The sequence below is a fragment of the Protomyctophum bolini genome (assembly GCF_963924005.1).
Source record: "Protomyctophum bolini genome assembly, chromosome: 23".
In the NCBI taxonomy this organism is placed as follows: Eukaryota; Metazoa; Chordata; class Actinopteri; order Myctophiformes; family Myctophidae; genus Protomyctophum; species Protomyctophum bolini.
Window position 1 is genome coordinate 16,507,125 of NC_137884.1, and position 15,172 is coordinate 16,522,296.

A 15,172-nucleotide genomic window follows, 5' to 3' on the forward strand; every position below is an offset into this window, starting at 1 on the left:
TAAAGAGCTGGAGAGACAGAGACTCCTGTTACCGAACACATACGCAATGAGTACTACTACTACTACTACTTACTACTACTACTAGTATTCTGATCAGAATATTAGAGCCATTTAACACCTATTTGAACCAAAGAAGACCACTTACCCTATACCTTTAACTACTATATTCTAAAGTTGAACACTGTCTGTAACACATTATGCGGTAGGTGGTTTTGTCCATGTGGTAATCAGAATAATCCAATCCCTTTACATGCATTCCAGTACTTCCTAACACTACAGATTACTATATACTGTGTATATCATATCATCTCCGCATTTTCTCCTTCTCAAGAAAGGACAACGGAGGGATAGGAGAGAAAGGCACACACACACCGCCAGCTTCAAGAAGGAGGCCAGAGTTCGACGTGCTGAAGATTTTGCCAGGCTGTTGGAAAAAAACCACATTTCTTTTCAACAATGGAACCTCAGATGTTGGAGTCCTTCTCGGGCACGGGGAAGTAGCCGTTCATGTTCGTTGCGGTGCCGTCACGGTCACCCTCAGGAGCAAAAATGGCCAGCATCCTCTCCTGCTCCCGTTTGGTCTTTGGTAAGTCATCAGATGGCGTGATGAGCAGCTGGACACGCTATAGACAGACACACACACACATGCATTGTGAGCTTTTATTTTGTGTTACTTTCTTAACTTTTTTTCTTTTTTTTTAAGATATTTTTTTGCGGCTTACGCCTTTTATTGGTTTTTTGAAGGGACAGACAGTAGGCTGACAGGAAACGGGAGAGAGATGGGGGAAGACATGCAGTAAAGGCCGTGTCGGGCTCGGGAGTCAAACCCGCGGCACACTGCGACTGGATTACCAGTCGTGTGCCCAGACGGTTACGCCACCTCCTGGGCCTTTTCTTTAACTACAACACACGGCGGAACACAGCGCTGAATTGATGATGGAAAAAGTGGTCAAACTACAGTGGTCAAAGCAAACAAGCTAAAAGACCAAGATTCTCATCATCTGGAATGGTCAAGGGCACTACTAGCCAGGAAGCATGTCACAGGTTGACACAGATACACCAGGGAACCTCTCAAACCAGACTATCTCTTCCACAGTTTTCCAATGATACATAAACTGTAATTCCCCCTGGTAAAAGATGAGAAGAGAAGAGATTTCTGCCCATGACAATGACATTACACAGCAGTTTGGAAAGTAGTCACTTTGGAAATAAGTCACCTCTCTGAGTGTCCCCTGAGTGATGCTGATCTTGTAGATCATCCACATGGGGATGCAGACCATGGAAGACAGAGCCAGCAGCCAGCCCACGAAGTAGCCCCACCACGGGTACACATACTCGTTGTTGTACTTCAGCGGGGTGTATTTGATGAGTGAGAAGGCAAATGTACCCTGCAGGGGGAAGGAGTAGATATAGCGTTTAATCACATTGACCGTGGTGTCCCCATTTTGGAAAAAATAAAAAATAAAGATGAAAAAATAACAGATCTACAAGTCCACAACCCGTTGCGATCGTGTTGTGTTGACACTCACAATGCATGTGGCTGGGGTGAAGAACAACCAGCAGTACTTGATGTAAGGTCCTGGTCGGTAGCCAATCATGTCCTCTATGTTATCGTAAAAGCGATCCGCACCTGGGAAAATAGCCGGAGAGAAACAAGGACACAGCTTACAACACTGGGTCTTAAAGGAACCAGGGATACCGGCGTCAATATGCTGTATGTAATTGTCCATTTACAGCTTTGGCCAAAATATTGTACATAAACATAGCCCATCAAGATTAGTATAAGAATCAAGCAGCGAAAAGTTAGGTGGCATACACGTCCTGCAAAGACTGTGCTAACACCACAATATAATATATAACAAGATAATAATCAGCAGCAGCAGCATGGATGTAAAAATAAAATATATAAAATTGAAAATATAAGGACCAAACCAAATGGTCTGCATAATGTCAGGTCTACCAATCAGTGGGCTATACAACACGACATACTTAATATAATTTAATCACATAAATATCCAATCTTCCTCTCCTCTTCAGAGTTAGCATGCATTGAATATTGTGGATAAAGTTCTTCTTTTTCATTTTGAATGAGTAATATGTCAAGTATTACATCATAATATATATTAAAAGTCACCAATAAGCACCTACCCGAAACTACTTTCTCTTTTTGTCATTACTTCTAATGTAAGAGGTTCTTCTAACTAAGGACCTATGGGACATCTACAGGACAACTCACCATAGACCCAGGCAATGCAGACGGTCTCAAAGATGGCCATGAAGAGAAGACACATGCCGCTGGCTGCATAGTAATCAAAGAGCTGGAAGACGTACATACCACCCTGTAAAGAGACAGAGATATACACTGAGTATAAGTATACTATGACTATGGGACCTCATTTTACAGGACATAAATACAGTATGCACAGTCCAGAGTGTTAACCCATTTTGGCCTGACGTCAAAATAAAATAAAACGTTTGCTCTGAAAGAATATATATTCAAAGATTTGTGCCACATTTTTCAAAAATAGCAAATCTGCTATTTTTCAATAGTTAAAACACCAAAAGGGGTTCCCGTACAGAATGGGTTTTAATTGAACTCTGAAAGTACGTAGGAGAAGTGGACAGAACAGGTCAAGACAAAACAAAGCAAATAAATACTACACAAATCAAGCAAATATCATGCCCCAAAAACTCCCTCTGGGGACAAGAAAGTTTGGGAATCAAACAATTATTTAGAGATCATTCTAATCTGTATGTCACGCCATTCCTCAATTTCTGATGTGACGAATTGAAAGAAAAACACTCTAAATGCGAAAAGCAGGTTCTAAAGATTATTCTCCTACATTAACACGCTGCAGAGAGAGCTCTGGGAGGCAGCTGTGTCAGAGGCAAAAATGAGTGAACTGCATGAACAGTTTATTTCTCCAGAACAGAGCATCCTGACATGGATTATACTCCCACAACCTCCCAGGTGTGACCCCCAGCCTCAGCCACAGGAAGTGTGTGCGTGCATTCATCTATTTGTGCATGAGTGTGTGTGAGTGTGTGGTGAGGGTGCGAGTGTGAGTGAGTGTGTGTGTGTGTGTGTGTGTGTGTGTGTGTGTGTGTGTGTGTGTGTGTGTGTGTGTGTGTGTGTGTGTGTGTGTGTGTGTGTGTGTGTGTGTGCTCTGCTCAGGCGTTTTGCCTGTTGTGAGCTTGTATGTCGGCTATTTTGAGCTTCAGGGTTAGGGTTAAAATGCAAAGAAATTGTACAAATGGCATTCATATCGTCGCCATCATAAAACGCTGATGTCCTCAAAAGCATGCGTATGTGTACAGTATGTGTAGTGTGTGGCCCTCACCTCCATCAGCATCACAAGGCCCATGAGGAAAGACACGAACGCCACCACCAACAGAAAGAGCTCCCTGCGGTTCTTGCGCCGGAACGTGGCAGGGTACATGTCCACTATGGCCGTCACCAGGCTCTCCACGCACACAAACTGACAAGACACGTTCAAAGCCATGTTTACGCCACTTAAAGCTGCACTCGGTAACATCAATGTCACGATTTAACGCCGGGTCCACCGCACCAGTGGGAAAACATTTTACCCGTAGGGAAATTGAGCACACCTACTTGCTCGGGGGTGTAATAGATTTTGACCTCCCGCCAGTACCACTTGTCAATTTGTGAAAAAATCTAATAATATTGAAATATTTTAACACCACAATTATCTTCTCTTATGGGGGAACCTGGTACAACCATTTATCAGATCCAGGTCCACAGTCAAATACATGAAAATGTTTGAGAAACAATGCTGTAAGGTCTATACCTGACTGTCCAGCCCCAGGAAAACGATCATGATGAAGAACAGAACCGCCCAGACAGGAGAGTATGGCATCATGGACACAGCACGAGGGTAGGCTATGAACGCCAGCCCTGGACCTGAATGAAGACAGGACAAATCACCAGTTGATTGAAAATATTATTCAGGACAAATTGTAAAAAGTTTATGCACATCCGAAACACTTGCTGGAAAGAAGAACACATTCAAATAAACAAGTCAGTCCTCTTGAAATCTGGGCACCCGCATCTCAGCGGCATCGACTTCCATTCTAAAATGAGTATGAACTATTAAAAGAAAAAAAACACATGCAGGGAACTAAAAGTAACAACATGGGCCCGGGCGGGCCCAGCGGTCCGGTACCTAGGCTCCTAATGCAGCCTACAGCGGGTTTGAGTCCAGTTCCTGATGAACTACGCTGTATGTCACTCCCCGTCTCTCTCTCCTCCTTTCCTGTCAATCACCACTTACTCTATCAATAAAGGCAAAAAGCTTTCAAAGACTTTACCATTATTTTAAACTTTCCGCGCTATGAGCTTGTAGATCTGCCATTTTTACAAAATCCTGAAAACGTGTGTAAATCTTTGAATATATATTCTTTCACAGTGAACGTTTTTAACTCAAATATTTGCTTCTGGGGGTCCCTGGAACAAGTCTGCGGCCAAATACATATAATACATATAATCATGTCAAGGACCCACATATAATTATGTGGGTTGACATGAAAAGGTTTGAGCACCACCAGTGCACCACTGATACGTTTTTCAGAAAACTGTCAAGATTTAGAAGACATTTTGTAGAATCAGTTCTCAGGTCGTAAAGGGACACTTTTGCAACCAGAGCTTATTTGAATGATGTTTAGGACACAGAAACACTTTCCTGGGGTTTTTATGTGTGTGATATGTTTTTTTTTATATTTTAGTCACTCACTTCTTTCCTGGACTACAAAGTCACACCTCCATGCAGCCCTCCCCCTCGCCACAAGGAGGGGAAGTGCACTAAAGCATTATGGGCATTGTAGGAATTCAGCAATCCAGTCAAACACACAGACTTTATTATTATTATGGCTATAGGGTGCAAATAAAAAATTGCGCTACTGTTATCTACTACAAATACTATTAACATTGAGTGACTGCAGTTTCTTCCAGTGGTGAAATGTCCCTTTAATGGGTAAAGCTTGTTGGGTGACTCACCGGACTCCGCTACCTCCGAGATGTCGACGTTCTGTTCGTACGCCATGAAACCCAGGATGGAAAAGATGGCAAAGCCCGCCACAAAGCTTGTAGCGCTGTTCAGGACGCACAGCGACACGCAGTCTCTGGAAAACAGTTTGTTGTTGTTAGCCAAGCAATGGAATCGTTCGTTTCCAAAATGGTTCGTAAATAATTCAGTAGAGGAGCTGGTGAGATGTGTGAGAGTTACAACTTGATTCTAAACATCTCTAAAACCAAAGAGATGTTCATCGACTTTAGAAAAAATATCTCGAGTCCCCTTTTCATCAATGGAGAAGAGGTAGAAAGAGTCTCCTCCTTCCGGTTCCTCAGGACCACCATCCATGAATCCTTATCATGGGATCAAAACACCAACATCATAATAAGCAAATAACACCAGCGTCTCTATTTCCTGCGGCAGCTTAAGAAGTTTAAAGTCAGCCAAGCAGCCATGACTCACTTCTATAGGGCCACTATTGAAAGTGTTCTTACCTTCTCCATGCTTGTCTGGTTTGGTCACACAACCTCTCAAGACAAATCGAAGCTGGAAAGAGTAGTACGTCGTGCATCAAAAACCATTGGATGTAGCCTCCCTACACTTTTCTCACTCTACTCCACCAGAATAATTAGGAAGGCTAAGAAAATCATAACAGACAACTCCCATCCTGCACATTACCTCTTCAATCTCCTCCCAGCAGGCAGGAAATATAGAAGTATCAAGAGCTCAACATCTCGCTTCAGAGATAGCACTTACCTCGTAGCCATTAGACATCTGAACTTGACTCATTAGGCACAGTTGGGCTGATGTATGTATGTAGCAATATGCATATAGCACTTTAAAAAAACTGAATGTGCTGCTGGTTTTTGTAGTGTATTGTCTTTCTTGTTTTTGTATCTATGGTTGTCTGTATATGTTGAGTATGAACCAAGACAAATTCCTATCAACTTGTTGACATGGCAAGAAAAAAATTATTGAATCCTATCAATAATAAATCAATATATATTACATTTGTTCTCTTTCTCAAAAAAGAAACATTACATCCAGTCTGTAAAAAATATTTTGTTCTCCCTTAAACTACTATTTTTGAATGTTCCGAATGTATTTAGGAATTTCCAAATGTTCCCCCCAGTATACGTGATATGTGGTTAATTAAAGTGCCTTGATGTGCCAGTCATTTCCTGATATGAGTGTTTACCTGTAGCAGTTGTTGTTGTATTTGTTGTAGCTGCCCAGCGCTGTGAGTGAACCCAGACAGATGGCATATGAAAAGAAGATCTGAGTTCCGGCGTCCATCCACACCTAAACACACACAATAAACATCACGTTTATTTGAGACGGTGGTTTTCTAACGTTTTACCTGCATTTAAAGTACGTACGTAGAAACATATGTGAAACATTTCACCTATCGACATCGACATGAAGCCGGGTTGAAAGTGGTTAATCTCTGATGATCGGCCGATACAGATACAAATCTTGCATTCGAATATTTGCAAAAATATTATGCCAAAACTCACATCAAAACTGTAGGTTATAACTTATAACATAACCCTGGTTATGTAAACAAACATTAGCGAGCAATTAATTAAGAAGCCATCTTATAATAAGCACATTGCGAGCCTAATGTAGTTTAACATAACTATATAGCTGATTCACTTTTATACCACTTAAATGGTATAAAATAAAATATTGCAGTAATTTAAAGTGAAGTAGAAAAAATACAAAATTCTACAACTGTCACACACTATGACCCCGTTTCCACTGGTTGGGAACCGGTTCAGTTCAGAACCAATTCTTAGTCCATGAGCCAGAGCTCAGAAATTAGAACCTTAATTATCACTATGAATCAATTATGAGTTAATTATCAGGGTAATTATCGTGGTCAGAGGTTCAAAGAGAAAATAGTAAATATAAAATATAATATTATATTGATCCTCTAAACAATTATAGATATGGTTTTGCACACTCAATTCATAATTAACGTTCCAATTTTGGAGCTCTGGCTCGTGGACTAAGAATTGGTTCTGAACTGAACCGGTTCCCAACCAGTGGAAAAGGCTGTAACTGAGGAGATAACTATGATCTGAATCATCATTCTAACACTGCACATTCTCTCTTTAGGCTAACTTCTAGACAGATAAATTACATTTAAATTAATTCCCTGGACCCCACGTTGAGAAGTAAATTTACACACATTTGCCTCGAGTCGAGGCAAACATGTCGATGTGTGTTTGTAACAGGTGTATTATTGTGTTTGTATGCAGAAGGGTACACGTGTGGAGTGTTTACATGTTCTCATTAACTTCAGGTAATCACTGACCAACAAACCAATATGACACTAGGACACGTTACTACATTAGGCACATCTTGTGGTCCACTACTTATTAACTACTTCCAACCTGGCATCCCTATTTTTGGCATGTCATTATAGGTCAAAATGTTCACAGAAATTTCAGTTGAAAAAAATAATTTTATCTAAATGTTCTACTCTATCTGGGTAGCATCGAAAAATGTCTATGTTCAAATAAAGGCAATCGTGTGAAAATGCTTTGAGTAAAAACAATGTGCACAGCACTAGTATTCCTCAGATACCATGTTATAATGCATGAGTTTTAACTGTGTTAACGTAACTCAGAAAAAGTACAAATGGAACCAAATGGACCAGTAAGGGTCCAAAACTGAGCATTTGACTGTTCTTGTGTCTGGTTCTCAGCCGGTCTGGACCAGTTTAAGCTGTGGAGGGGGGTCGTGTCTCTAGCTGACCGACACACTCTGACATCTCTCCCTCCTTTTCTTTGTGTTTGCGAGCCCAGCGGTGTGCGGGCCCTCCGCGTGAACTCTGTGGTCTGGGACTCTTTCATGGAGCACAGATGGGCCCTCACACACACAACGACACCATCCCCACCCCACCGCACAGAACCCTGGGATGCCTGCATCTGGTGAGCCCCCTCGCCCAACGGGGTTGCAGAGCAATCCGGAAACAACCGCTGCGACGCTGCTTTTAGTGTATACTGAAGTGTATTGCTACTATATTGTTTCTTCATGGTTGAAATATATAATTATTATTTTTGTTTTCTGCCTTTATTTGATAGTGTACAGTAGACTGACTGCAGGAAACGGGGAGAGAGAGAGATGGGGAGTGAAACGCTGTCAGGCTGGCCACTCGATAAGCAGCCTAGGTGTGTGTGTGTCTGTGTGTCTGTCAGTCGTGTCAGTTGTGTCATGGTACCTGTGGATCAGCCAGTCTTCCCAGGTCAGGATAAAGGTAGAACTTGATTCCTATGGCAGCTCCAGGTAGAGTGAGTCCTCTGACCAGCAGCACGATCAGCATCAGATACGGGAAGGTGGCGGTGAAATATACCACCTGTACACGCAAACGTGCACACACACGCGCACACACACACACACACACACACACACACACACACACACACACACACACACACACACACACACACACACACACACACACACACACACACACACACACACACACACACACACACACACACACACACACACACACACAGATATTGATATTGCACTGACACACGTCAGTTACTCCTAGGGGTGCCATGTGGCTCACCTGCATGCTACATTAGTAACTGACTACAGTCATTCTTGCAGCTGACCCGGGTTCGAATTCGACCCAAGGCACTTTACTGTCTTTCATCTCACTGTCACAAATTAATACAATTAAAAACTACATCGAGGATGTGATTATTAGGCCGGATTGGACCCAGGAGATCCACTACCGTCCCCCTACCCACCTTCCCTGTGGATTTGGTCCCCTTCCAGATGCAGAAGTAGCACATGACCCAGGCAATGAACAAACACAGTGCCAGGTCCCAGTTCAGAGAGCCCATGTGGTCGATGCCCGGGGATATCCTCAGAGCTCTCCTCCTGCACAGAGAGAGAGAGAGAGAGAGAGAGAGAGAGAGAGAGAGTCGCAGTTGCGTTAATTTAACTTAGTAATGAATGGTTAGTTGAGCGGGTTACTTGGCCAGAGTTCGGGGGGAGGGGTATAGATATGAATGTGGGGGTTTAGTATACAGAAGTAATGCCTGGTAATCAGTAATCATACTAATCACTAGTAATACGTAATGTATCATTGAGCAGAGCAGTGGTTCTCAATCCTTTTAATTTCAAGCACCACCCCAGTTTGCTCCAGCAGCATTAGGCCGCGGATCCCCATAATTCTAAAAGTGTACAAATGGAACTAAATATAAATACTATAGCTACTATAACTATAAATAATTTAGCTGGGGACTCCCTGGAACCCCCCCCCCCACCCAAGGACCCCTGGGTCCCACTTTGAGAACCACTGGAGTAGAGGTTAGATGTCTGGAAAACTCACTCCCAGAATTCCATGACAGGTGAGGTAGCGTTTGGGTCCATTGTGACGTTGTCCACTCTCCTTTGGTACTCCACGCAGTTCTCTGAGGGGGAAAAGCCCAGCTGTCATTCAATGCAACTCCAGTTTCTCCACAGACATGGAACTTATTACTGTATACAGGGGTAGGGGGAGATTATGCCAAAGAGGAGAGGCTGGTCTGATTTCGATTTGAGATTTAAAATTGTAAGTCCCATAGCCTTGTACTACGCAGGGCAGAATCGTAGAAGCAGTAGAAGGCTATGGATCAGAGCTATTATCACCCAGGCTATGGCCAGTCTGAAACCTGTTTTATTAACGCCATGCTTATTAAACTAATCAAGTAATTCATATCACCTGTGTTCCACGTGTTATTGCAGGAGGACCAGGGCAGGTCCCAGGTGAAGGAGAAGGACAGGTAAAAGATACCCCAGGCCAACACAACGATGTAGTAGAAGTTGAGGAGAGTCACTATGACCTGCGTGCCATAACCTAGACCTGCACACATCATATCCAAATGTTACTGTACAGATATGGCCCTATATCTTGCGCCACCCCTTAATCCCTAAACTTATTTGCCATTTTTTACTATTTTAAAACATTTAAAAAAATAGTACAAATAGCCGATCTACAAGCTAACACCGTGTCGATGTAGATTGGCTAGTTGAACTATTTTAAAATGTTTTAAAATAGTAAAAAATGGCAAATAAGTTTAGGGATAAGGAGTAAGGGTTGGCGCAAGATGGAGCCCCCCATGCCATATACCTAGACTAGACCTGCACACATGGGTCCCTATTTTATCCAGTGCCTTCCTTACCCCTTATCCCTACACTGTCTTTTTTGGGTTTGTTCTTTTTACTATTTTGGAAAAACATCTTAAAATTGTTCAACTAGCCGATCGACACGTTGTAGGCTTGTAGATTCGCTATTTGAACTAAAAAATATAGTTCAACCTCACAACGTATCGATCAGGTAGTTGAACGATTTTAAAAAGTATTTCGAAATAGTAAAAATTAAAAAGAAGTTTAGGAATAAAATAGGATAAAATAGGGCCCATGATATCAGTTGATGTGCAAAGTTAATTCAGAGAGTTGGAGGTGGTCTCTCTACACTTCCATTGAGACATTTATCCTTGTGTCGGGTAGACAAAACGTACAGATTGTAGCTTTAAGTTTAGGGATGAGGTTAAACATGTCAGAGTAATCAGATTGTGCCCAGCGGGTCTAGTACATGTATATAATATACATCTAAACCCAAGTTAAAGAATGTCTCTTAGATTCTAAATTAATATCACCTTTTATTGTCAGCAACTTCCATCAATCTGCTCTGTGGCCTCTCTCAAAACTAAAACGACCATGCAGTCCCACGTTGGACACCGAGCCTGCCAGAGTCACCTTTACTGCTGTACCAGAAAGAGTAAACGTTGTACCTTCAAACAGAGGACTGATCTTCCTCCAACAAGTGATGCCTCCCTCGCTGGTGAACTGTCCCAGAGCCACCTCCAGGAAGAACACAGGGACTCCACAAGTAAACAGGAAGATCATGTAGGGGATCAGGAAGGCTCCTGGAGGGCAAAGAGGAACAGTTAAGAAGGGGAGGTTGGAGCAGGATTCTTTCATGCCTGACCCATAGCCGAGTGACCTCTGTAATGAGTGCTTTGAATGAGAGCTGACTGTCCAGGACAACACCAAGGTTCTTGGATGTTGGAACCGAAGTTACCAATATGGAAATAGTTAGCTCCTGCATGGGGCAGGACCAGGGGGGCAGTCAGACAGATATTTTGTGAAGCCACTAAGGTAATCGGGACTTCCTGAAAGTTCATATAATGGCCTGTTGTGGCGCTGTCATTGGGCCCAAAAAAATCCATATCTCCATAGAGGTCCATGTATTTGGGCCCAACTTTACCTAGACTGTATTAACTTAATAAACATGGTCATGAATACTTTCTGCTTCCAGTCACTAGTTTAAAGTCTCATTTCTCATGTCATATTTTCTTTTTGGAAAATTATGGTCCCATTTATAAAAGAAACTACCATAAAGTCGCGTATGTTCTGAGGGGCGTGGCTACCGTTACAGTCTATGATCGGGAGCCACCCCCGTTCGAGTCAAAATAAAAACCAACGCAGAAGAAGGGGGGAAGTCCCGCCTCGTTGTCTGGGCCAGCCAATGGCCAGCTGGGCCCAAACGGATCTATAAAGATGGCGATTTACAATTCAAGGACTGACTGGCTTCATATTACGTCCATATCAGACCCGGAGAACGCTTTGTCCATATCTTTTTACAGTCTATGGGCAGGACATAGCTGGGAAGAAGAGAAGCTCAGTCTTGCCTGGGTTCATAGCTTGAGGTGGTGAGAAGACATCCACTGTGAGATGTCAGACACACTCAGGAGTCAGGAGAGATTCACGTTTATTTTTACTATAAGTAAAAGTATCAATACTGCAATATAGAACAACTCAGTTACAAGTAAAAGTCCGGAATTCAAAATATACTTGAGTAAAAGTACAAGTATTGGCATCAAAATGTACTTAAAGTACTAAAAGTAAAAGTACTCATTATGCAGAATGTTAAAATATTTTGAAAATAGCAGATCTAAAAGGCATCACAACGCATTGTGAGCTTGTAGAACTGCTATTTTAAAATGGCTGAAATGTATATAGCGCTGAAGTGGTTACTGTATGTTTTGTAATAATAATCAAAATCTACTAAGTAATCAGTAAGTAAATAAATGTAGTGGAGTAAATGAAGAAAACAATATGAGCCTCTGAGATGTAGTGGAGTACAAGTAAAAGTACTGGAGATTGAAAATACTCAAGTAAAGTACAAATAACTAAAAATTGTACTTAAGTGCAATTACGTAAATGTACTTAGTTACTTTCCACCACTGCTTGCCCCTCTCTGCAATAAACCTGTTTGAATCAGGCCCAAACCACACCAGCTGCAACTCCTTGCAACAAAACAAACCACACCAGCTGCAACTCCTTGCAACAAAACAAACCACACCAGCTGCAACTCCTTGCAACAAAACAAACCACACCAATGCAACTTCTTGCAACTTCCATTGGGAATAATGGTTGCAAGTAGTTGCAACTTAAGTAGTTGTTGCAAGGAGTTGCATGGCGACCCTCTGGTGTGGTTAGGGCTTACCTGTCACCTCTGTCCCAGAATGTCAGAGGAACCGAACTTTACCGAAGCCAAAGTGGTGCCCAGACTTAACATCATTAACAAACATCATTATCACTGTTCTCTCACATAACACACACGCACACCTCATGCATGCACGCACGCACTCATGCAACTTCTGTGTGTTCCAAGTGACTTTGGGCAGCCCCGGGATGTGCAGAGCGCTCAGATTTCAGCCATGCTGTGCGATCCAGCAACAACAGCTGTCTGACCTTATTGACCCTTGACCCCTGACTCCCAACCACCCCACAGAGACACACAGAGAGACTAGGTATGTGTATGTGTGTGGGAGGGGGGTTCTGATATACCAGCTAGACAAGCACGCCCCCACAAATTACTCTGATCAAACGTTCTTGGCATTGGTCGTTGATACACAGATTTGCAGAGCGCTTAACTCTCCTATTAACTTTCATCAAGTGAATAATTGCAACTATTGACAATTCAAACATGCATAAATGCATACGGACATGTTTGCATGCTTATGGTATGAACACCTGCATTATACACATACAAAACAACATGCATACCTACCTGCATGCAATTGAACAGATACTCACGCATACACAAAACTTGCATTACTACATACAATACATGCATGCATTGTATGCACTATTGTACATATATACACACACACACACACACACACACACACACACACACACACACACACACACACACGTGCACGTGAACCATTGATGCATAGTTCTATAAAGTCCCGTGAAGTCCCTTACCTCCGCCGTTCTTGTAGCAGAGATAGGGGAAGCGCCACATGTTGCCCAGTCCGATGATGGACCCAGCCACAGAGAGGATGAACTCAATTTTATTGCCCCACTCTCCTCTCTCCTCCAACTTCTGCTCCGACTGCGGCAGAGCCTGCTGCTTGGGTCGGACGGAGCCATTGGAGATGCCTGCACTGGCCGCGTCTCCTGCAAGTCAATTAGGACACCTGTTTTCTGAAGCTTTCTCACAATGATACGCTAATCATTCTTTTCTTACTTTAGACCAGTGGCTCCAATGAATCTCCATAACGCCGAGCAGTGGTGGAAGAAGTACTCGGATATTTTAACTTAAGTAATAGTAGCGATATAAAGACTCATTAAAAGTATACATCTATGATCTGCTGCTATTGCTCCCACACCTTTATATCTTATCTCAGGTACTGTTTTTTGCTTTCTTGTTTGTTTGATTTTTTTTCAATAGAAATAACGACACGATGGAAACTATGCATGAAAACTAATTTCACCCACTTTTTTTTACCTTGTAAACCTGTGATGTCTGATGTGACAATACAATAATCTGCAAAGTAAAAGTATAGAAAATTGGAAATATTCCAGGAAAGTACCTCAGAATTGTAGGCCCTACTTAACTACAGTACTTGAGTAAATGTACTTAGTTACTTAACATTGACCCAGAGACTGTAAAAAAATGTAATCCCTTCAGCATATGGGAAAGGTACCTGCACCCCACACGCTCTAGATCAAAGGAAATATGCCTACAGTTAATTGAACTCAGAGTGTGTGTGAATGTTACCAATTTGACCTGAAAGGGTACATTTTACATTCGGTTACAAATGGATACATTACTAATAAATAAAGAAAAAATATTATAATATATATTTCAGTAATAGCAGCATTGTAAGAAATAAATAAGAAGTCAACTGATTGACAGCGTCTTGCAAAACCTTATTTGTAGTGCATCTTAGAATTGTCATTTGAGTTGTAAGTTCACATTGTTAATTTACTTTCTTCTTTGCACTATGTAGGACTGTATTGTATCAGTCCGAATTGCTAGGAACACGTTATATGTACAAATTATTTTTTTCATTGTAGACAAAATAACTTTTCATCTAGAACCGTTGGCTGAATTTTAAAAGCCATTATCTGCAGTAGTCAGTAGTCCCCAGCAAATATAATATGAATTCAGTCTCTCACTCACTTGTTAAAGGTTACAATATATTACTAAAACATGTCCTAATTATAACCTGAATTAAATTGTATAAAAATACATCTGTAACTGTACAAAAAAAATGAAATTTCACTACAGCCTCTAATCTAATGCACTAGTCCTAATGAACAATAATTAGAGAAATGGCAATTCACTTCACATGTCTTACCATGCATTGCAGTGCCAACCGATCTTCTGTGTCCAACTCTTGTGTCAAGGCTGAAGGGATGACAGATTTTTGATCTTTGGAGGTTGAAGTTTTAGTATTTAATGTGTGCGGGGATGGGGGTGGGGTCTAGTAATGCTAAACATAGGCCAGCCTCCACTTTTTGTCCCTTTGACTTCTCCCTGATCAAAGTGCAGCACCCAGCATGTCTGCAGGGGTGAAGAGGTCTTTTCCTGAGAGATTACTCTGTACCATGATCCATTGCCCATCCCCCCCCCCCCCCCCCCCCCCCCACACACACACAGTCAAAAGTGGGGTCTAAATGATGTGGTTTTTGACGAAGGTGTAAAGCTCTGTATTCTTATTGCAATCAATGGTAATCCCAACTGTTTAGTAAACAGACAATAGGAAGAGCAGAGGCTCCCGGAAGACGTCTGGCATGGCATTGTGAGCCTTTCTCTCTGTTCTTTATCTTAT

The 15,172-nt window shown here is 42.0% G+C and overlaps 1 protein-coding gene across 1 annotated transcript; it reads right to left on the minus strand.

Moving 5' to 3' along the window:
• Window positions 1-378: 378 nt before the first annotated feature.
• Window positions 379-14,950, minus strand: LOC308310674 (sodium- and chloride-dependent GABA transporter 2-like; the record flags this gene model as incomplete). The annotated part of the gene is made up of 15 exons (XM_080757054.1): window positions 379-623; window positions 1,218-1,388; window positions 1,530-1,630; window positions 2,237-2,339; window positions 3,342-3,479; window positions 3,810-3,922; window positions 5,015-5,139; window positions 6,229-6,332; window positions 8,260-8,394; window positions 8,801-8,933; window positions 9,388-9,469; window positions 9,760-9,900; window positions 10,832-10,966; window positions 13,317-13,511; window positions 14,896-14,950. 15 exons carry the CDS (start codon window positions 14,948-14,950, stop codon window positions 465-467), a joined length of 1,890 nt encoding a protein of 629 aa, XP_080613180.1. The 3' UTR covers window positions 379-464.
• Window positions 14,951-15,172: the final 222 nt, after the last annotated feature.